Here is a 24,737-nt window from a genome sequence, read left to right on the forward strand (position 1 = left end):
TCCAAGGAGTCAGCACTTTCTTTAGTATTTTAGAAAGTCCGCTACTCATCACTGAATAATCTGCGCCGGTATCTACCAGTCCGATGACTTCGTAGCCGTCAACGAACACACGTAAATCGGAAGCAACGTCACTATCGAAGCACCGGTTTCTGAATCGGTGGTCGTTCAGAGTCAGCAATGGAGGTTTTTCTGCATTAGCGTCGACAGCGGCCTTGCCTCCACAGGTCGCTGACTCTTTTCCCGACGCGGGCTTGGGGAACGAGACCTTGGGGTGCTTGCTGAAGGTCGGGGGCTAGGCGATCTATACCTCCCCGTTGTCGTTGCCCGAGGTTGGTGTCGTTGGAAGCCACTTGAGGTTTGACGACCTGACAGGTATTCTTCAATTTCGAAGGGACGTTCACCATTTCGTGGTCGAGGTGCATTAACTGGAAAACCACGGAGTCCTGCCTGGCGGTAGTGGCACGTTCGGTAGAGATGACCAGGCTCCCCACAGTGGTAACACAGCGGTATCCTGTCGGGAGTGCGCCAGACATCGCTCTTCCTTAGTCTCCTCTCTGGCGTTGGCTGCAGGGTTCTCGGCGGCATCGGGTACTGCATAGGTGTAGCCGCCGCGACGTCCGCACGTCCTGGAGGTCCTCGTAGTAGCACATCAGCATACGTCATTCTCGTCTTCTGTTGTAGTGGCGGCCCTGGCTGTGCGTTGCTCGAAGGTTCGCGTACCACCTGCCTGACCTCCTCACGGATCACATCGGCCAGAGACGAAAGCATTGGAGCGTTCTGGTCAAGGCGCTGCCTCTGCAGCTCTTCTCGCACAACAGACCGTACCAGCTCGCGTAGTGCTTCCATGCCGTTACCGAAGGCTGGTGGCAACATGTCCAAGGAAGTGACGATCGCATCCCGGTTGTATAACCTTGCTCGCTGTTGTAGCGTCCTTTCCATTGTAGTCGCCTCGGAACGAAATTCGGCGACGGTGCGCGGCGGGCTTCGAATTAGTCCGGCAAAGAGTTCTTGCTTCACGCCTCGCATCAGATGGCGCAGCTTCCTGTCTTCGCTCATATTTGGATCCGCTCGGCGGAATAAGCGAGACATGTCTTCCAGATACATGGCGACAGTTTCGTTATTGCGCTGATTTCTTGTCTGGAGCGCAGCTTCAGCTCTCTCTTTGCGGTCTGTGTTCGGGAAAGCAGCGAGCAGCTCCCGTCGAAAATCATTCCATGACCGGAAGGTGGCTTCGTGGTTTTCATACCACGTTCGTGCGCTATCTTCCAGTGCGAAGTAAACACTTCCAAGTTTGCGCTCTTCCCCATATCCGTTAGCCTTTGCGACGCGTTCAAAGTGCTCAAGCCAGTCCTCTGCATCCTCGTAGCTTTCACCGTGGAAAGGCTTTGGTAGCATTGGCTGGTTTACGACAATGTTGGCTGGAGTGACCTGAGCTGTCATGTCAGTTGCGTACCCGTTCACAGCCGTTGATGTTCCAAGCGAAGTCGATAAAGGTGAAAATTCAGGGCCCTCACCACGTAGGTGTCGACTGCAGCGCTGATGAACAGGCGTCAGCTCGTTGGGTCGAAATCGCTGTGGTTCTGGACTGTGCTCCGTCACTCGAGAGGGGCTTGGCATCACACCCAGCACTTCCACCAGATTTGTAACGCACTTTTCAATAAACTCTTTTAATAAGCTAACGTAGGCTGGGCGAACTTGTGCCCGAGAAATATAGCACAGCTAGATTGTCTCGAGGATTGCCTTCTGCCTCTTCTTCTACGTTCTTCTTTTCTTTCAACCCGGTTCGCGCGCAGCTGGGTCCCGCAGGCTCGTGCATCGCAAATCATCTAGAAGGCACAAGTATTTGCACATTGTGTCAATATACAAAAAGCGCATAATGCTCCAGGAATTAACACACTACTAAGTGATTATAGTTAAACGCTGCTAAAGTAGCCTGGATTATTGTCGAACTGTGTCGCTAACTACAAGAAGAACTAAAGCTAGTTCTTCTTCCCTCCTGTTCCCTTTTCTCTACAAAAAAAAGAAAAAAAAATTGCATGAAGCTTTGTTCAAATCTTCATGGAAACGATATTGTTTGTTTTGCATTAGATGAGTGCAGATTAATGTTTGTCCTTCACTGAACTATACAATTTTACACAAATGTCTTGACTCTCCAAAGAAAGAAAAAGAGGGAGCAAAGTTATGCCTTGCGGACCAGGAAAAACAAAACTTTATCTTACCGAGCTTTGTTGCGGAAGAATTGCGTTGCCGACCTGCGAAACGCCAAAGCTTAAAACACAGTGTTAATGAAGTTACCCCCCCCTTCTTTTTAGGTGAAAGGGCATGAATTTCTGTTTGCTGACCTTTATATAGAGGTGTGAAATCATTAGGGTGCACGTATACTCGAAGGCTCCTTTTCACTGTATGCAACTACACGACAGGAGGCGGTATTTCGGACTCGGAAACGAGGCGGCTGTCTTTGATAAATGCTGGGCTCGTGCATATTTCCTCGGGACACGTTAACGCACCGTACGACTACGCCCACGCGGTCGAGGCGTCGTTGCAAGTTGTAATTAGGGCCGCTAATAGCGAGGTACGTGGACAGCGTCTGCACACAATGGGGCAATTTCGGCCACTCGATGGTTTCGGCAAAGAGCGCCTTCGTTTGCGTGCGGCTTTGGCTGAGCCGCAACCACATCTTTCGGAAGCGAAGACCTAGCGGGAGAAGGACACTTGACGACGTATTCTCACTCAGATATGATTCGGGGTTCGGCAACGTGGCCTGCCGCACGCCATGCGTCTGTATGCGCACAGAATGCATTTGCCGTCAGTTGAAAGGACGCAACACGCATCTATAATACCACGGCTCTGCGAAGCGGCGGGTAGTTGCTATACGTATATACGTTCACGTAGTGAAGGTTTGTTATGGATTCAGCGCGGTAATCGTTAGAAGACTCGTATGACCAGGGCGGGGCCACCATAGTCGCAGTCCGAAACGTTTGCATCGTTCATCTCGTCCAGCGATCTTGGACGTTTATGACCGCGCTAAAGGCGAGCTTCGAGCAAGTTTGCGAAGGTTAATTTAAGAATGGACGTGCATAACTTTAGCGATTTGTCTAGATTTAATAACTCTGATGATTTCCATAGGATTGTACGGGTTTCTTTAACCCAAAATGAGATCGTTGCCTCTGTATATTATATTGATAGAGGTTTGCAGTAACAGCGCAAATACCTATCACGTAAAGGTGAGGCTACGTAAAGGTGTAAGGCAGTGCAGACCGAGTGAAAGGTCGACAAACAAACAAACCCTTTTTCCAAACCCTTTTTCAAAACAAACAAACAAACAAACAAACAAACAAACAAACAAACAAACAAACAAACAAACAAACAAACAAACAAACAAACAAACAAACAAACAAAGGCAGCAGAAGCACTTACGATATCATCGCTGCTGTTTTTTTTTCACCTTTTTCATTTTTGTCCTCTCACCTGATGTGCACAGCCACACGCTATATAACGACCAGCCAACTAGTCCGGCACTACAATACGTGAGATAAATTCCCTTTAATTTTTCAGGGCAGAAACATGGTGGATTCAAAGCTGGGATTGGGAGCTTCCTCGCCGACGCAAGTGTTCTCCTGGACTTGGCGATAATGGCGAATGCGTTCCTGCTATTCATCGGCAACCGCTTCTCGCTAGCTGACGTCCTGCTCAAGGTATACCTACTGTGGGGCTCTATAGATTGACGAAGCTTTTTTGACAATTTGAGGCAAACAAAATTCAGGACGTTTATACAGCCGGCTTTCTTTAGCGTCGTGATCCGCTTAAGTCCACAAATTCACTAGAAGGTCGAAAGTAGTGCCTATTATGAGTTCACAATGTTTCATGTGCTATACTGACGCATTCAAAAGGCTATAGTAATAGATAAATGCAGGTTGCTTACAAAATGTTCAGCCACATGCGGGTGAAGTGAGCTAGCTATGTAAACGAAGGAACCAGGCAACCAAGATATTTTAACGACCACTCTATGTGCATGAAAAAAAAAAAGATATCCCTGACGAAGTTATCGTTTACGCTTGACATAATTTCTGAAAGGGGTGGCCGTCAGAGTTTCTAAGAAGGTGATCATTTATTCTTATTTTGCCCTGTTGTTCTGCACGTGTTGCTATTACTCTTAGAGAGACAGATTATGCTTCTTATTAATTAGCTGAGGGATATTCCCAAACTAAATAGTCCTTATCCTGACTTAGCCACGCAATGATAACATGGTGATATGAACGGTTTACAATATCCCAGCCATAGCCACACACGTTAGGACGCTCTTTCGAATGTCGGGCATCAATTGATACATGAGCGCTGGTCGTACGTTAGGATTCCCTTCACCACCCAGCCTAAAATAGGTTTATGCAATGGAACAAAGCAATGTAATGGTACGATTGAAATCATCATCAATGAAAGGAGGTCAAATGGGCAACCCTACTCCACTTCACTACACTTCGGGACTGCTATGCATTGCTATACCAATGGCGCTGCTCACTGTAGTATTAAAGTATATGCAACTCATTGAATCAGCAGCTGCTGCTGCTGCTGCTGCTGCAACAACAACAACAACAACAACAACAACAACAACAACAACAACAACAACAACAACAACAACAAAAACAACAAGAACAACAACAACAACAACAACAACAACAACAACAACAACAACAACAACAACAACAACAACAACAACGACAACGACAACGACACGTTCAAAGACTTTCCATACGAAGGTGTCGCGGGCTCAATCCCGCCATCTGCAGTCATGGAGGCAAAATGCATGCTCAAGGCGCGTGTACTGTGTCAGCGCGCAAGAAAAAAAAACACACACACTAGAATGTCAAAATTTTCGGAGCCCTAAACTGCGTAGTCCCTCACAACCATATCCTAGTTTTGGGATGTAAAACCCCAGATATTATTTTTAAAGGCCCCTTACACTACCTTCAATATATTTTCGAACATTTGAAAGCAACAATGCATTGTATTCAAAATGCCGTCACGATTAACGATGCCACACTTGGAGGTGCTATAGAAGCCACTGATACGTAACAAATCCTAATAAATAAAAGAAAAAAAAAACCTTTTATCTATTACGTGCAGTTCCGGCTTGCCGAGGGACGTCAGCACGTTGAATGTGTCATGCTGCCTGCAAGCGATGCTGTGATTGGTCGAACAAAAACTTACGACTTTCAGTTAGTGTTCAAGCAGCTGACCGCGCTCTAGGGGAAGTGCTCCAGCGCCGTGTGTCACCGAACGTGCCCACCATGTTGGCGACATTTGAAAGCGTGTGCGTAACACAGGGCCTGCACGATCCGTAGGAGCATGGGCCAGCAAGACCCCAACAGCGGTTAGCCGAGAAGCACGGAGTTGATGGAGTTATGTTAACCAGAAGAGGGCGCTGTTCCGAAGAGCGCGTCATTGATTACGTGCGTCACGTGATGCCTAGTGGGGCATTCAGTGAGGAGGAAAGCAGCTTTGGGATGAGACCAGCCGTTGAACGGAGGATAGCGAAGGAAAAAGTGAAACGGGAAATCGCCGTAAGTTCAACCACCAGACAGAAATTAGCTCATTTTTTTTTCATGAACCACTTACTACTACTGTAACTTTATTATTACGGCATCGTTACAGCCGCAACGGCGCCACGTAAGAGCGGATAGCATTGTGAAAGTGCATTGAGAAACCTGTCGCGTATAACGTCAAACCCTCTCCTCCTGACATGTGCACATACCCGTATACCACGTGGCGTGGTATGCCGCGATAACGTCAAACCCTCTCTTCCTGACATGTGCACACACCCGTATACCACGTGGCGTGATATGCCGCGATAACGTCAAACCCTCTCCTCCTGACATGTGCACATACCCGTATACCACGTGGCGTGGTATGCCGCGATAACGTCAAACCCTCTCTTCCTGACATGTGCACACACCCGTATACCACGTGGCGTGGTATGCCGCGATAACGTCAAACCCTCTCTTCCTGACATGTGCACACACCCGTATACCACGTGGCGTGATATGCCGCGATAACGTCAAAACCTCTCCTACTGACATGTGCACATACCCGTACACCACGTGGTGTGGTATGCCGCTATAACGTCAAACCCTCTCCCCCTGACATGTGCACATACCCGTATACCACGTGGCGTGGTATGCCGCGATAACGTCAAACCCTCTCTTCCTGACACGTGCACATACCCGTATACCACGGGCCGTGGTATGCCGGTATCAGCCACAGGTGTTAGACCAATATATGTCTGCCCAGAAACGGCGAGAGCCGAAATCGGCGACTTAAATTTCAAAGCATCGAAAAACGGCCGATATTGCCAGAGTTGGCCCTACGAATGCAAATATTTAAAAAAACATCAGGATTGCAGCTGGAATCACACCAAGGTATTCGGCGTGCCAGTCAGGTATCAGATGTCTTGCCAGTCAGGTATGCGAGTCAGCCATGCGAGGTCTTGAAACTGCTTTGTAAAAGTGCCCTATATGCAGGTGCAATGCTGGTACAAGCTTAATTGTAGTCACAATGATGGCTTTCTAATATTACAACTGAGCAATAGGCATTACATTTATGCTCATCTAATATAGGCGTCATGTAGAGGGCTAAATACATTTCGGTTTTAGGGTTGGCTGCGCTTCGATAGCAGACTAAGAAAAATGAAATTTGCATTCCTGTACGATTCAGCCACCTATATTCAAGCGTTGCTCGACCGTGGATGAGTACGCTAACGAAAGTTACGTGCGATATTTAGATCGTGACATCATAAAGCGCACTTCGTTTCGATAATACTGCCGTCCCTGATTTACCGTGAGTACTGACGTTACGACAGAACACAAGGTACCCTTTAAATGCCAATCTAGTTGACGTGCCTTGTACTCCACTGTACACGCACATTTATACATATAAAACACGATGATCCAATCCGTAACACGCCGCTGAAAGCGAAAAATTTCAGCATAGAAAATGATTCGTAGACTGCTTTGCATACAATGGATTCCCTCAAGGCGCGGAATCTGCCGAATAATAATAATAATAATAATAATAATAATAATAATAATAATAATAATAATAATAATAATAATAATAATAATAATAATAATAATAATAATAATAATAATAATAATAATAATAATAATAATAATAATAATAATAATAATTCTTATTAAATACTTATAACAAATGCTCTGGAAACGGCGTACTTCAGAGCCGTGAGTAAACAGTCATGCATCCAGTTAGTAGTGTGTGATGTAAACGTTTTATTTTAGCGTGAAATTTCTTTTTTCTTCTTGCAGTTTGGGCCCGTCAGCGCTCACACCCACACAGTGACGTCATTCTCCAGTCCGTTGTACATTCTGGCTGCTGGCTTGTGGACAAACATGAGGATGAGCCAGGTGATTTCATCTGGCATTGTTCTTGCGCATCCCTGCCAGCGCAGTAACTGATATACAATAATGGTATTACAACTGTCAGCGATGTCCGAATGAATGTAGTCAAGGCAAGGTTCAAATTTTAAGAAAAACTGTATTGTGCTAAGTTACAGGTGAGTCGGCAGTGGTTACATGTATAAGGAAACTGGACTCGGTGCAGGAGCTCGATCGGATACGTCCGACGCCACTCGCGTCTCGGCTCGCTCTGCCGTGCGTTGTTCTGCTGTCCCGGCTCGAATCTCGGCTCGTTCTCCCCTCTCTGGCGATGCGTTGCTATGCGGTCCCGGCTCGAAGGCTCACTTTTTGTTTTTTGAATGTTCGTTAAACCAATGGGAAACCGCGTCGAGTGGACGCGCTCAGGGCTCGGAGTCCACGTTAACGCAGTGCAGCGTTTCCCGAGCAAGCACGGAGACGCTACCGGAGAATTCAGCTGTGCGAACTCGAGTGCCGCTGACACAACTACGCTTGCATAACGTGCATCTTCGGTTCACTTCAAAGAATAGTAGGTGTTGGTAACTGATTTTTTCATTTTATTTTGTTTCATTTTTATTTCCTTAAAAGGACACTACAGCAAATAGCAATCTATGTCACAGTAAAAGCTCAGTGTATGACAACGCCTAAAACAGCCATATTATACAGCGGTGCCCTACTTACCGACAAATTAAGTTAAATATACCACAGGATGGGCCCAATTAGTGGGGTATTTTGGAAGTGATCCCCGTGATGTGAGAGCGTCGGACTGCAATTAATCACTCGTAATCAAACTAGCTGCAATAGAAAAGAACCTTTTATGCATCACGAGACACAGTGAAACGCTGTTTGTGTATTTCTGTTAGACTTGTAAAAAAAGAACCGCCTGGCGTTACTACGGGGAATGACGCGCAAGGTTGAAAAATCACGTTTTTGCCTGGTTAGGCTAGATAGGTGGTGCCATCTAGTGAAGCCCAGTTGAGCCAAGAAAGCAGAACCATAGCCTCCGAGATGGCAGAATATTGTTCGATGGCTTCTGTTGCTGCATCTAGTGTCGGCCGCCGCGCAGTAAAGCTGGGCAACGTTGTACACCGCAAGCGTGTGGGAGACGGGCCTTTTAGGGGCGAAGCTTCTTATGGAGTGGCTTGGGCGTCCCTCGTAGTACGTAACCACCAATGGCACATACCCGAAATAGGTATAACATTTGACCTCCAAGGTGGTGCCGGTGAGAGATTTGTTCTGTGCGTTGTTTAACAATAAAAAATAGGGCTCAATGTACATGCCAATGGCTGCTAATGGGGAATGAGAAACAGGAGCATTCGGCTTTTAGTCAATGCGCACGCTGCGATCCCCATTAGCAGCCATTGGCATGTACATTGAGCACTATCGGACAAGAAAGGGTTGCTACATTATACTCGCTGGGTGTAACCTCCTTAGTTTTAGAAAGGTTTAGCAAGCGTTGAGCCGCAGGCCATGAATACAATGAACTAATATATACCATGAATGAATTCGAGGTGGTTTAAGGGGGGAAGCAAATACGAAGCGCAAGCCGCAAGAAATTAAAAGCTGAATCCTCCTCTCTCTCATTTCACATTAGCAGCCACTGGCATGTACATTGAGCACTATCTGACAGGAAAAGGTTGCTACGTTATACTCGCTGGGCGTAACCTCCTTGGGTTTAGAAAGGTTGAACTAATACAGTGAACTAGTATATACCATGAACTCAAGGTGGTTGAAGGTGGGAAGTAGAGCCGAAGCGCAAGCCGTAAGAAAGTGTGCGTGTGCCACCTCTCGTTTAGTCCTTGGAATGTCCACTGAATGGCGGTGCTTCTATATGGGGAATATATGATGAAAAGATGCGAGATGGTGGGACTTGGAGTGTTGAATAGATGGACGAACGGACACACAGACAGATGCATGGATGGATGCATGAACGGACGCAGGAGCGGATGCATGAACGAACGCAGGGACGGGCGCACGAACAGACGCATGGACGGTCACACAGACGGACGCATGGACGGATGAATGCTTCGCCCCACTCTCCATCATTCACTCCGTGGATATGCTGCCATTTGTTTAAGCCGGGGGATTTGAGGTGCAATAACGCTATGTGGACCTCTAAAACAGGACCTTATTTGAAAGTAAGCACTTCCTTGGCGCAAAAGTAGCACTCCAAGGTCTCTGAACCGCTATTCTAACAGTCATCATAAAGTTGACATTTGCCTCTAGTGTCTCTCTAAACACCCCCTAGGGGGCGAGTTAACGTACGATCGACAGAGTTGTCAAAGTGATCAATGTAGATATACATTTGAAATACTATGCATGAAGCTTTATGAGCAGTTGATTGTGGCAATATCGAGAGAAAGGCCATTCCAGTCCGTATTAATTTACTATAATGCGCACTAATTCGTTGTATGGCATCTATTATCGACCCCGTTGCTTCGGAAAGTTACACCAATCATAATAAAGGTACCTTAGATAGCACATGCTTTAAAATGATGCTGTGTTTAAAACCTAAATGCAGATATAACGCGTGAACAAAATGGTGAAAACTGGGGCTCGATGCTTGCGCTTACGAACGCTTACTTCAAAAAGCCGCGAGCAATTTTTTTTTCTCTGCTGCAAAAGTGGAGGGGACCATAGCTGGGATGACCGCACGCCAGAGTCACCTATTCGAAAACAAACTTCAAATGTAATGGATTCGTGTATGATATATTTAAAATTGTTTAGCAGGGTATTGCAGTCCTTGACAAAATACGTTGTGTCTTCACGTAGGCGTAAGCACAGATAAGATAATATTACGATGTATAGTCGTTTTTATGCGACTACGCATCTCAGTGGAAACTGGGGAAAAGTTGAAGCAAAGTTTTTCATGCCCCAAATTGATTTGTGGAGGGTATGCGGAATGTTTGTGAGCGTATACATTAGTTCAGTTGAGTGCCATTGTCAAACGACTCTCTCTCTTTCCCTCTTTAAAAATATTTTGCAAGTGAAATGTTCCCGATAATCTTATAAATCTATGAAACATTTGAAATATTTGCTCCTTTCATTACTGGAGATCACTGACAATGTAGTTACATTATGTAGGGAACAAGAGACGCACTGGCTATTAGTATGTTGAGACGCTGTTCCCGTTGCCTTAATTCTCAAGATAAAAGCTTCATACTTAAATTCTCACTAACTAAGCGAACGCTAGCTTCTAAAAAATGTTCTACACTCAGGCTAAACTCGAAGAAGGTGGCTCACGACGCACGAGTTTTAACAGCGGAGCTGTTTTAGCGTACTATTAGTCTAAAACGTCGACAGAAAGTATCATCACGGATCGGCACACACTATATCTTCATCGTCTTCTTCATCTTCTGCTTCACTCGTGGAACGTGTGCAACCATTTGCCTGGTGCGGAGTGCAGTAACTCTGGTGGGTGGGAGAATGAATACAGAGAGAGAGAGAGAGGAAAAGAAAGGAAAAGGAGAAAGAAACGAATGAAAATTGTTGGGGAGGTGGGATTCCGAACCTGCGCACACACTATCTCATGGTGAGCGTCCCGCTTAGCTATCCAGGGAACGCTAGAAGAACGCAGCATAGCTTTGTGTAGTGGAGTATAAAAAGGGGCGGGACAGGAAAGTGATGATAAAGAGGAGAGACACGAACGGGAGAAGGAGAGAAAGGAGGAGGGAAGAGAGTAAAGTATAGCATATAAAAAATATGCGAGATAGGTAGAGAGAAAGGAAAGGAAGAACGATTAGCGAGAGAGAAAAAAAGACAAAAGGAATGTAGAAACAAGCGAAAAAGAAAGAGAAGGAAATATAGAAAAAGCAAGAAAGACGAAAAGTATACAGATAAGTAGAAAAAGAAACAAAGAAGGCTACCAATCTCCGCACTTTCCTTCAGCCTTGCCACCACTATAGTGCAAAGCTGTCTTTAATTTCTTTCTGCACTTCAGTATTCACCGCTTTATTCAACAGTGAATAGAACGTCAGAAGTGACTAATGGCTGCATAACTATTTTTCATTAGAAATACTATTGCGCGCACTGGTGCATATCACGTTGTATATTGATAAACATTCAGGTTAGGATACGCCGGATGTCACTGCTGGGAGTTGGAGTGTCCTTAGTTGGTCTCGGTATTGCCGCGTCCTTGGAGAAGTTTCTCGACGACCTGTAAGTATGGGAGCAAGTCAATTATCTGTGAGTGAATGTGAAAAAAAAAAGGAGCTATAATGAAAATATTGCAAATAGCATATTGCTGCTTCATTGTTGCATCACAAAGCAACTACTGTTATTTGAAATGACTTAAGTAAAAATATTCCCAGGCCTCACGATATTGGTGACTATGTATACAAGAAGCCTTGTCTATAAACTGGGTAATCTTATTGTTACCGACGTATACATTATTCTCTGATACCTCTGTACAGAGCCCACTTTCTAAACATACTAGTACACAATTCTTAAATCTTTGTCCCACTCCTACGTTTTCTCATCTAGTATCTTAACGAACAACAATTACATTTCACTGCATTCACATTGTTTAGAACAAAAGAAAGTAAATCTAGCTGGTACAGATTATAGATGAAAAAGGTCGGCGAGCAGACAGGGATGCCAGAGGAAAGATAATACAACATAACACCTCACTGTTGAGGTGAAAAAAGCGTAATGCGTGCACTGATTAGTTGTCATCCCCGATTCCTTTTTATTCTTGTACGAAGCCAAACTTCTTTTGCCATGAACCTTAGATTTGTTACTGACCATACAACCTGAACGTGCTGCAGAAATGTCGTACATGATTAACTCTTTTAATGTCGTCCAGCTTCCCTAACGTGTTAGCTGGTGTCACAACGAAATTTATTTAAAGGCATTGTGAGTGTTTGTCGTTTTAATTTGACATCCACACTACTACTCCGGCACATTGGGAGAAAAAGTGAGGAGGAAGATTGTGGTTGGGAGATGAGGGCGAGCCGCATGAACATAATACAAAATCCTGGAACAAAGGCATCTCATTTCTGAACACAGTTTCTAAAACAAAAAGTATTAAGAATTTAATTAGTAATAGTGAGGGGGATGTAAAATGAATTTATTTTTTCTCCAGAGTGCGCAGGATAGGTAATCATATTGGGATAAAAGGTATATAAAATCATGGCTTGATTAAGACGCCGTTACTTTTTTATAGTGCAGGAAAAAGCGCGGAGATGGTTATGAAAGTCCAGACAACACTTACAATTACTGGGCGCAGAGATGTCGCGAGGGCTTTTGAAAAGCAAGCTGACAAAATCCAACCTCACTGCTGTATTTACAACGCCTTCGAGGAGCTTAGGGCCACGGTCCTCACCTCGCAGTGATAAAGACTTTGCCTCTCACCTACGGGTAGGGAAATATTATGTGGCTTAGGCTATCCTGCACGGCCCCAATACAGTAACGAGGAAATGGTGCCCCTTTCCGCTCGTATCCGTGCCCAAATCCATATCACTCCTATACCGAAAAACATGAATCTGTTGTACTATGCACCGAGCGCGTCGGAACGCCTGAGTGCGGCAGCTCACCAAACAGTTCGAAACGGACCAATACACCCTCTATATGGACGCAGCGCGCTGCGGTATCCATGGCATTTCATTGGCCGCTGTTGGTTCGGTACACAGCCCGGTTTTATTCACCTGTGCTTCAGCTACGATGAACTCAGCGGGCACGGTGGAAGCTCTCTCGCGGTTGCGCTCGCCATCAAAACCAAAGACGTAATGGGACAGCAATCTTATAACCTCACGGACTCTCAAATAGCCTGTCGATATTTCACTAACGACCGTGTACCTGCGTGCGTCGCTCGCCACCTAACTGCAACACTAGACCAGGAACACTGCATCATGTGGTGCCCCCGACATGTAGCGGAAACGGGTAATGATAGAGCAGACAGTGCAGCTCAAGCTATTACTCACCGAGCAACCGTCACTCGTCCAGATACCCGTTTGCTACTCCAGGCTCCCCACACTCCTCGAGATATCTTAGAACACCAGCGTCGAGAACGACGGCGATACTCACCGTCCCATTCTCGGCTGAGTGTAAAAGAAGCGCATGAGTCCATGGCGCCGCGTGCAGACAAATACATATCGGCACCTGCGTGTAAAACATGCGATGCACCCAACCGCCTACGCGGGTTCTTGCCCGTGATGTGGAGGACAGCCAACACTTACCCACATCACATGAAAATGTAAGTTAAGGCCGGCTAAAATGAATACGACTCAGATTTCGGCGAAAAAAAAATCACGATGGAGCAGTGGGAGACCTTGCTCGCCAGCGAGGAAAAGGAGGCCGAAGTGGCGCTCCTGGACCATGCGCGGCAGGCTGCTGAGACCAGTGCAGCCCTGGACTAGAAGCCTCACCCACCTGTCTCTAACCCTTATTTCATTTTTTAAAGACAATAATCTTTCTTGGGGACCTTCGACGCAAAAACTTTTGTCTGTCTATCTTTATAGTTGTCTGTTTGTCCATCATTAACAGTGCCGGGTACTCTGAACGGTAACTACCGATACCCCTAACGGCCGACCCCATCCGCAACGCCCACCAATGTTGCTCAAGATTGAGCATTCATATTTGTGCGATTGTCAATTAAGAACAATATTGCGCATATCTGAGGCACCATAACCACATGTATATATTCTGTATGTGGGCATTTTACCAGAAAAGGCATACATAAGTAATTTTAAGGAACGCAGCGTTTATCACGCTGCGCTGACCATGTAACGCTTGCACAAAAATGCGAGTGTTTCCAATTTGCTAAGACGACACGGTGGTGGCATTTACCCGTCGCCTTGCGTTCTATACCTTAGCACCTCTGAGGCGAACGCCCGTCTCAGAGCCGCATGCTTCGTTTTTCAAGAAAACTGCCATATAGCGCTCATGTCTCACGTGTGACGTGACTGGATGCGCTCGTTCACCTTCACTGCATATTCGAGGCGCTCTAACGCAGCGCCTTCAAAATACCATTCACCAATTTTCTTGCGCAGACATCAAATGAATGTTTTGTTCACTCTCTCCACACGCAAGGCTATCGTCTTTCGACGACATTTGCAGATTGACATACAGTGATAAACATTTTTTACATCCATCACCACGAAGACGTCTGAATGCAGCCATTATTATATCTATAGCATAAATTAGGTCGGGAATGACACTTTATCAGTTATTCTGCGCTCGGTGAGACTTTAATTGATTTTACACGAGGTACACGACTACCTTGCTTACAAGATTCTGACCATTAGGACACACTTTTCTTTCCAATACTGGTCAAATTGTGAAGCTTTCTCAAGAGAGTACTATCGTAACCAATACTGGGGCTCTTCTCACAAGCGATTAAATAAAATCTCATACTAACTAGCGTCTGGTTACGTCGTCTTCTGAATAACCACCGATGGCACAGCTCTTAGCAAATAAGTACTGTGCGCGCCTGCAAAAGATAGTGTTGATCTTTTCTTTGATCGAAGGGGTATAGAGAGGATGTCATCACTGAGTTCCTATAGCCGAATTTCTTTCTTGGCAGAGGTCATGGCACGTGTTTAATCTTTACAAGCCAGGTACTCATCATCGGAGGCTGCGGAATGTCATTTATGTCAGCCTTTGTTCACTGTTATCAGCACAACGTGTAAGTGGTGACAGCAAACCAGCACCTTGCACCAACTGCGCTCCACGCCTACGCCTTCCTAACACAAGCTTTTGTTTGTTTCTTTGGGTCTGTTTCAGGAATGAAGTCGGGGCAAGGTATTCTCTCATCGTGCTCTCTGGTGTAACAAGCACAGCCCTCTGCTTTGGGTAAGTTCGCTGTCAAGCCAAACAGATTGCGTACGTGGCAAGCATGCGTCTAGATAACGTCCAAAAGAAATCCCGCATGTGCAGTAAGCATAAGTATTTTGAATGCAGATGAGGTTTTATAAAGACTAAATTCTCTAGAAATACGTGACTGTGCTTGCTTGAAGTGTAGAGTAGGTGTTGTTTGGCTGTTTTATAAGAGGCCAGAAGTCTAAATTTAAGACTGTCTGTCAATCAGAATCATGATCATTGTCGACTTTTTACGTCACAAAGCTACGATGTGATTGTAAGTGACACACCTCTAGAGAGCTCCAAATTTGGATCGTTGGGGAATCTTTAATTGACGCGTACCTAAATCGAAGTACACGTGCTCAGGACCGTGAGAAAAGAAATGGCCTGACCCCCCCCCCCCCTCCATAAAGTTTTTTTTTGATGGGGGAAGGGGTATTTTACCGAGGAGAAACAATAAATGTTTTTTTGAAAGAAAAGCGACACGTGCGCCCCCCCCCCCCCCATAGAAATATTCCTGACTGGATACGGGGACTGCACGGACCTCTACCATTGCGACTACGTCGAAATGTGGCCACCGCGGTTCTAAATTGATCGATCTCACAGCTTGTGGCACAATATAGTCAAGCACCATAGCCCACAGTGGCGAATGTTCGAAAAACGAACGTGCTGCCATTGTGCTATAGCATCATGAGGTCAGCTGCATTCACGAGGCGCAAAATGATATAAGCATCGCCATATGTTTTTATTTCTTGAATCGAGTATGGTAGTATCGACGCTCAGACATTTTCCTTTAAATTTGCTTTGATTTTCTATCAGCAATATTGCCGGCATATTGTTCGACACGTACGTCATGGAAGGTCTTCCATACGTGCAAGGTCTCAATTCGTTGCTGAAGATGCAGCTTCTTGTGGTAAGCAGCATTTGTGCAACACAATCCTTTTATTTTCATTTGAGCACGTACACGCGTCGGAAGCTTACACAATGCATCTCAATTTTAATTTCAGGCCGTGCTTTTATGTACTATGGCAGTCTACTGCAAGATGAACCCTCGTGCTGTGGCGAGGATGGGATACCTGAATCCGAACGGCTCACTACGGCTTTGATCTGCACAAAGTGTAGCATTCAATCGTGAGGTTTATATTTCTTTTTGATCTGACGGCCAATAAATGCACTGGCAGCACTCTATAGTAGGCATTGAAAGGAGTATGTTTATGTTCTATATTGGTGTGTTACTTACTGCTTGCGTCGTTTCAATACGTCTCGTCTGTGAATAAATCATGCTGCCTACGCAGCTCCGACATCTGTAATAACGAAAAATCGCACTTGTTGTGATAGGCTGTTTCTTTTGCAGAGGCTCTCACTGTCTTCATTTGAGTCTGTTCTTTGCAGTATGTCTATTTATCTAAAAACGATTAGAAAATTACACCTTCTCCCACTAAAGGGAACCATCAGGCGTAGCAGCGCATGGGTCGACTTAAAGTTCCGTTTATCACGGTCACCTTGCCCGATGTTAACGCAACCTTGCAAGTGGAGCCCATCATAAATTCACTGTACTTTCTGTTGCTGGTACTCGTCCCGAACTCTTGTTGGATCACGCCACGCGGGTTTATCGCCACTCCACGCGGGAGCACACGGATTCATCGTGCGTCTGCAGAATCTCGTTCCCTGACGCCATCACGTGATTGCAGATAGAGTGTAAAGGTATAGTGTCTAGAATATACTTACCTATTCGTGGCGAGATCGGGCTATAGGTGGCAGCACCGTCCCGAGAAAGTGGGGGTAGACACACATGGTCGGCAGCGCGTATACAAATGCACGCAGCGGCGCTTCGTTGCGTGTGGCCTGAGCCGATTGTCGGCGGATAAAATACGTTGTCTACAGTGTACTGTTAATACGCTCTTCTCTACTGAATCGGTGCACGACGCCTATGCAACGTTAACATTCTTCACGAGTAAAGCGCATTCTGGTGTTCATGGGGATGCTCGCCCTTGGTAGTTCTCTTCACGCTATCGCACTAAATCACGCCTTTGCTGTGTTGTTTGTACGTGGTTAGCTTGTGTTCCGCCTGCCACGCACTGATGTAGCGTGACTGAACTACTTATTTACATCGTTGTTATTTGCATATTACGAAAAAGAGAGAAAGATAGACCGCAGAAAGCCCGCATGTCTGTGCGATTCGTTCATTACCATCGTTCGCACCTTATATTATTATGATTGTTTTTTCTCTCATTCTGTTCACCATGAAATGTGGGACAGTCGATAAGTCTGTTGAGGAAAGCTTAGTGGCTGACGGTGCTTTGCGTGCGCTACACTGCGTTTTGTTTTATCTATTGTGCCTTACCGGTGCATCGCAGTACGCACATGTTCTTGCACCAGTAAAAATCTTTGTTCAGCAGAAAGCTTTCACCAATACATTCATCTTTGGGGCAGGAAAATGGTGAAATGACACCAGAAAACTAGAAACAGCAAAGAACAAAAAACCTGCACGTGTGAAGCTTCACAATAATAATAAGAAATATATTGAAGATATTATTTACATCTTTTATTTTATCTACATGCAGTCCATGAACTCTAACTTTTGTTAGAGTTCATGGATAAAATACGTTGAAGCGTCGTAAAAAGCGTAGAAGCGTAGTAAAAAAAGGGCGTGCTTAGGCTTCGTAGCCTTGGTTGTGCTGCCACAGAAAGTGGTCGCCGAGTATAGGACACGGCGCAGTGGTTCATCGCGCGCCTGCAGAATCTCGTCCTTGACGCCACCACATGACTGCTGAGAGAGTGTAGGAAGGAGAGGCCGCAACGTCTTACCCAGTCCCTTACGCAGGTCGGAACGCGCTGACACGCGAGCGTTTTTTGGCAAAGCCACCCCGAACCAAAGCCAGCTAGGTGGCTTTGGTTCTGGCAGTGCTTTGGCCAGCTGTTGCGCATGCGCATTAAAGGTGCTTACGCACACCGAATTGAACTCCGCGAGAAGCTACTTCGTATCAAATATATCCATCTAAGGCTAAAAGGCAACAGCTGCCATTCGAGGAGGGAGCATTGTTTAGTATGCAAAACAAAAGCGTCGCTAATTCTACTTAGCCACGCTTAGCGTTATACTTAATGGGCAATGATTTGTGAAAGACAGGTGCTCTAACGGCCGTCTTTGGAAGGCTTTGGACTCGGGCTTATCCGCAATGCTCATAGACTGTCATACCGCCAAGCGAAAAGCGGAGTTCAGGAGCCTCCTCTCATGGACGGTATGTTGGCAGACTCTCTTAAGTTCGGCTCTGCTAGCTTCAGTGTTAACGCGTTAGCGAGAAAAAAAAAAAAAACGTTACCACTTTGCTCATTATCTGCGTCCGTGAATTATACGAACCCTTCGTCACACGATAAATCTGATTCGTTCTTGACACGCGGAATTTTCGTGAGAATTTGAGGCGACTCGCACTTTCGATGATAGCCCTCAGAGTACGCATGCAATAAATCTTCGCAAGGTTTTCTGTAGCCGCATAGGTTAGTTGAATGTTTTCGTCTAACGAATTTGATTGGAATTCACCTTCTTTCACATGTATATTGCATTATTCGTCAGTGCTTTTGTAGTGCACGAATCCCGTAACATTGTACGCGGAAAGTCGCGCAGGCTCGTGATTTGCAGAAATTTGCCAGTGTTGCGCCACTTGTTTTTGTAACATTTGTTGATAGATGGCAGCGCACTGCAAGCAATTTGCTTGTTGACGGGATGACGAAATGTTTTCCACACCCAAATAAACGTACGTCGTGACCGGCTGTTGTTGCTGTTGTCAAGTGGTTCGGCGCAGGGTATTTAATTTTATATATATATATATATATATATATATATATATATATATATATATATATATATACGGTACGTCGGCTCCTGCTACCCATGCCAGCGTCGCGTAAACTCCCCACGTCTGCACCTGCTGGACCTCTACAGTCACTTCCGTGCCCTTCAATGACGTTCGAGGTTGTAGGTGTTGACCTTTACGGGCCTCTCCCCGTCACATCTGCTAGCAAACGATGGATAGTGACCGCCGTGGACCACCTGACATGCTACGCTGAGACTTCCTGTGTTATTACAGGCTCAGCTGTGGAAGTTGCAGACTTTATTCTTCACGCAATACTACTGCGTCATGGGGCTCCTCGTGTACTGCTTAGTGACCACGGCAAAGTGTTCCTGTAACAAATGGTAAATAAAGTACTGCGTGCTTCTGGAACTACTCACAAGACAGCTTCAAGCCACCACCCTCAGACAAATGGTCTCACAGAAAGATTTCACCGAACCCTTGCTGACATGATAGCCGTTTACGTCTAACCCGACCACAAAAACTGGGACACTCTTTTACCATTCCTGACATTCGCTTACAACACCGCCGTTCAGCGAAAAACTTGCTACTTACCGTTTTACTTTGTGTACGGACGCACCCCGACTACCTTTCTCGACGTCTCCTTCTTTAGCAGCCATGGGAATTCATGTCAGTCTTCTAGCGAAGAATACACTTCCTGCCTGGCCCAGTCTCGCCATCAGGCTCGCATCAATACTGAAGCAGAAAGCACGAGCGGAAGATTATCTATGATGAATCCCACCGCGTTGTGTCTTTCCAACCTGGTGACGAGGTGCTGCTTTTGACATCTATTCGCACTCCTGGTCTTTGTGACAAATTCCAACCACGCTTCATCGGGCCATACATTGTTTTAAATCAGACTTCGCCAGTTTATTATCGTGTCACACCACTCGTCGCCCCAACAGACCGCCGCTACCGCAGCACAGAGATTGTCCACATTTGTCGCATAAAACCTTTCACGCGACGTTCCCCGTCACTTTGACTTACGGCGGCCAGGGTGTCCGCTTCCAAGTGGGGGGAATTAGTGTGGGCATTTGTTACTTACATCGTCATCAACTCTGCATGATCACAATCACCATCATCAGCTTGTCTCTTTGTCGTCATTCCCACTCTGGGTCATCATCATCGTCATCGTCTGTGTACTGGCTCTGCCCGTTCGTTTTGCGAGGTCTTTCCTCAAATAAACGCTGACGCAGCCAAGAGTACCAAGACTTCATAATATATATATATATATATATATATATGCACACACGTGATACAAACGCACGCACGAACGTACGTCAATGCACCCTCCCACGAATCTTGATATTGCTTTCGAAATATTTATCTGAAACGCCGATGGATAATACGTTGATCATCTCGCACTGCACTATATAGCCAGGATGTATTAATAGGCTGATTTGTAATTCCCGGCAAGAAACTGGATGTATAGTGGTTCAAGTGTGAAATCTTCAGCTTTGTTCTATCGGTCTACAGTCGGCTCTAGTTTTTTCTAATAAGCGATGCCATGTATACGTCGCAGATTGTGCAGCATGTAATGATGGACTGTGTACATGTTTGTAGAGGCGCTGTCTTTCGAGACGGTCATCTTGTGTACATATAGTATCGTTAATGTGTACATGTTTGTGGAAGCGCTGTTCTTTAGACGGCTACCCTGTGTTTAAGTAACGCATTCGTAATTATATGTTGCACTGACGGTATTCAGCTCGCACGATGGCCAAAGTGCGTTTTGAGGCATACAGATCAATATACATGTGAAACAATATACAATCTATGTATTCATATACGTTTGTCCTTCTTTAACGACCCACCGCCACCTCTGTACAGAATGCGTATACATGCAGCATACATGTATTAACTAAAGAGGGAAGACTTGTTTGGTTAAAGAGCCTAAGGTGGTCGAAATTTCCGGAGCCCTCCACTACGGCGTCTCTCATAATCATATGGTGGGTTTGGGACGTTAAACCCCACATATCAATCAATCAAGACTTGTTTAGTTCACTAAAGACATAGTCAGTACTGTAGACACACAACTCAGTGCTATGTCAATTTTCGTATTTTTAAGGCAACAGCCGTAAGGCTGTTTCACATGCCACTAATTCAGTGAAAAAAATGCTCCATTCCCTCCATTCACTCTTCGCAACAACCGCTAATACTAGCTTTGATTCACATGGGCTGCGAATGGACTGTGACTATCGCTCTTGACTGGCACGGCGAGCAAAATTACCGGCTACTGTTTTTTGCGGCAGACACTGCGCAGTTTGCCGAACGTAATGTAACAATCCATGCAATACGATATTATTTAGTTTTCACGAACGGAGACAAAGAGCACGCGTGTTTTGTCTCTTAAAAACGCTTTCAAATCTAAATTAATTTTAGAGTGCGCAATAACGGCTATCACTGAAACCAACAACTCGACACAGTTTTTATGGTTTGTATGAATAGCCGCTCCTACAAGTGACTGTCGACTGCCATCGCTGGTGCGCGCGGCCTTCGACGTTGGTGACAGTGAATGCGACACTGTAAGCAACGACACGCTGTACTCTACGGTTGCCAAAGATTGCTCAGATTTGGGTAGACGTTAAAGAACCCCAGGTGGTCAAAATTTCCGGAGCCCTCCACTACAGAGTCTCTCATATACATATGGTAGTTATGGGACGTTAGATCCCACATATAAATCAATTACGGTTGCCAAAGAGATATTATCAAGGCTGCTGTCTCGCTGCAGTGGTTTACCACAACTGTGCAACGCACAATTATTACGCTGTTATTACACAATTACTATGCTATTGTGCTCGTTGATTGATTGGTTGATATGTGGGGTTTAACGTCCATAACCACCATATGAATATGAGAAAACGCCGTAGTGGAGAGCTACGAAAATTTCGACCACCTGTGGTTCTCTAACGTGCGCCCAAATCAGAGCACACGGGCACACTGCATTTTCGCTTCCATCGCAAAATCAGCCGCTGCAGCCGGGATTCAATCCCATGACCCACGGGTCAGCAGCCGAGTACCTTAGCCAACCACCAGGGCGGAACGCTATTGTGCTCGTGAACAGTTGTGTCACAATTTCAACTGCGATGTTTCCGGTGCATATTGCAAGTACACTCTTTTTGCAAATAAAACAACTTTGCTTCCTCAGTCTTTCATGTTTATCCTTCTTTTCTCTCGCGCACGCAATAAGCGAGCCATAAGATGCAATAAATTTGCCTATTTATAACGCAACGTAAACGTTCAGCAATGAAGGAAAAAATTCAACTTCGCGCCTTGTATAGGAAATGCATGACATCGCAACCGCTTCTGGTTGTGACGTCATGTATTATTTTTTATTTTTTGTTAGCTGTTAATTGTCCTCTCTATACGCATGTAGCGACGGTGGCAACGAGTGGCCAACAACTCGATTCCGAGGCTTCTATGGAAGTTTTGCTACCATGCAGTTTAAATATACCTTGCCGCCGCTATGCAACTGGTTGCTAGGCAACGCGCGGCGACTTCATCGTACCACGGAAACTTGTTCACGTTTGATAGAATAAAGCCGGCTTAAACAGCTCCGCTGTTAATACACATATGTTTCAGTAGACTAAGGAATGACAGCTAGCTGTCGGGTACTCTTACTACGCCACGTGTCCACAGTGCTTCAGCTAACTTGACTCAAGCCATCACGTAAGCTCTGTGCCGCACACAAAAACATCCATGTGAAAGAACAGTACGCTCATACTTATTGTAACAGAAAACAGAAAGTATGCCTATAAATTCTTTATGAGAGCGCATTGCTGGAGAGGGAGCGCACAGGAAGAGGCACGTCCCATCTGAAAAAAAAAAACAGCATCGTAAGGAAATTGCTTTTCTAGGTGGCGCTTTTTTTCAGCAAAAGAAAACAACAACAAAGAACTGGCATTCAATAAATCTTGAACTTAATACCTAAAGTCACTATGTGAACTTGCTCTGATCAAAGTTTTCACACTAAAAAAACACGTATTCAGTCAATGTTGTACGTTGAGATACGCCGTTTTAATGAAATGTTACAGCATTACGGTAGCAACAGAAAAGACATCAGGTGTTATTGGTGTGTTGAATTGAGGTCATGGGAATTAAATCCCCAATCTCCCGAAAAAGCTTCCCCCCCCCCAAAAAAAATACATATAGCAACATTTTCTGAAGATGGTTTTCTTTGCTGTTTTGATTTTGCCGACTGTCCCTATTTTTCACGTTAGGGTCCGATTCACAGTAACTGTTTTCAGTAGGTGCTTTTTATTATGCTTTATTTGAAGTGTCCTACCGGTGCATCGCAGTAAGCGAAGAACAACAGTGTACCTTGGCGCTTATCGTGCCGTGAGCAGCAAGTTAATGCATGCGGATGTTTTCGGGCTGGGCTTTTCTCGGTAAAACGTCTGTATCGACTGTCTGATGTCGTGTTAAGGCAAATGCGCACCTACATTAACAGAAACCGAGAGAGTCAAGGAAAAAAAAAAACAACAGACGGAAGAACGCTGTCAACAGGGATATCGACTTGCCATTCGAATAGCGCTTAGCCTGGCAGCCCTTGAGCCAGTGGCGTGCATCGCATCGACAATAGGGTATGCGTTTCTAAAACTACCTTTTAAGAGCGATTTCTAAGGTCATGTTTACTGATCTTTTGTTCTTTCGTAATCATTGTTTTTATCAATTACTGGTGCAAATATACTCCTACTTCGGTTTGCACACGAGAATATTTCTTTATATAGAGATTAATCAAACATAATAGCAAAAAAGAAAACCTCATAAAATCTTCCGACCAGTGAGGTGCAGTAACTTCAGGAGAAATCAATGAATTGTTGCTGGGGAGAAGAAAGTGTTATACTGCAGCCAATGTTTCAGTAAATGGGCTTCTGGACAAACAATGGAGGGCGAGTTGCAAGTTTGTCATTTTTTCTTGGGCTAGGACGGTGGAGGGTGGGTGCAGACACCGATACTCGAGAGATGGGGAGGGGGAGGGTGAATAGTTATAGCAAATATGGTTGTGTGTCGTGCATTGAAGTCGATAAATTTGTGTATTACCTAAGCCATGTAAGCATCAGTCTGGCCAAAGAAGACCCATTTTGGAATGTTGAATGGGACATCTTGAGCAAATCATTGTCGTGGAGATATATTTAGTTAATTGACGCGAGGTTTACTCCATGGGTATACTAGACGGGTCGAGTCATTATAGCCGGAAATTCGCCTTCCGAGTTTTCTATTGCTGCCTTCCGCTCTTTTGTGACGTTTTTGTGGGAATCGAGACAGCCGGTATTGACGGGACGAAGGCCTCTGAGCTGAAGAAGTGCTCCGCGACTTTTTCGATGGGGAAAGGACGCATGCGCCGCAACATCTAGAAAAATGTCCATTGAAAATGGTAAGGTCTCCACCTGAATGGAGAGGCCAAACGCACCGTTCACCCCTACAACTTCCCCGTGTCTGCCATCTGATGCGTCTATTAGAGCCGACTCTTTGACGTATAGCTAACCTGTTCGCCCTACAGTCGAATGGTTCGGCCCGACGACATAGCTTATTCATGCTTTGTCGACCGCAACAAGACGCCACCATCATGAGAGCACTGTCTTCTCCTGATGTCGAGTGTAAGCCTTTGCAGCCCCCTTTCGTGGCACGCATCATCCAATGAAAGTACGCCTTACTCACCTAGGCCTAG

At 45.4% G+C, this 24,737-nt stretch overlaps 1 protein-coding gene across 1 annotated transcript in view; it reads left to right on the plus strand.

Annotated features, from left to right (window-relative positions):
• Positions 1-16,411, plus strand: part of LOC119169281 (uncharacterized) — a 38,111-nt gene extending 21,700 nt beyond the window's left edge. Inside the window, exons 7-13 of the mRNA XM_075879607.1 lie at positions 3,556-3,695; positions 7,317-7,415; positions 11,491-11,582; positions 14,947-15,048; positions 15,147-15,215; positions 16,041-16,134; positions 16,229-16,411. Coding sequence (XP_075735722.1) covers positions 3,556-3,695; positions 7,317-7,415; positions 11,491-11,582; positions 14,947-15,048; positions 15,147-15,215; positions 16,041-16,134; positions 16,229-16,327 — 695 coding nt within the window. The 3' untranslated portion in view covers positions 16,328-16,411. The remainder of the gene's footprint in view (positions 1-3,555; positions 3,696-7,316; positions 7,416-11,490; positions 11,583-14,946; positions 15,049-15,146; positions 15,216-16,040; positions 16,135-16,228) is intronic.
• Positions 16,412-24,737: the final 8,326 nt, after the last annotated feature.

Source organism: Rhipicephalus microplus, chromosome 2 (genome assembly GCF_043290135.1).
Source record: "Rhipicephalus microplus isolate Deutch F79 chromosome 2, USDA_Rmic, whole genome shotgun sequence".
In the NCBI taxonomy this organism is placed as follows: domain Eukaryota; kingdom Metazoa; phylum Arthropoda; class Arachnida; order Ixodida; family Ixodidae; genus Rhipicephalus; species Rhipicephalus microplus.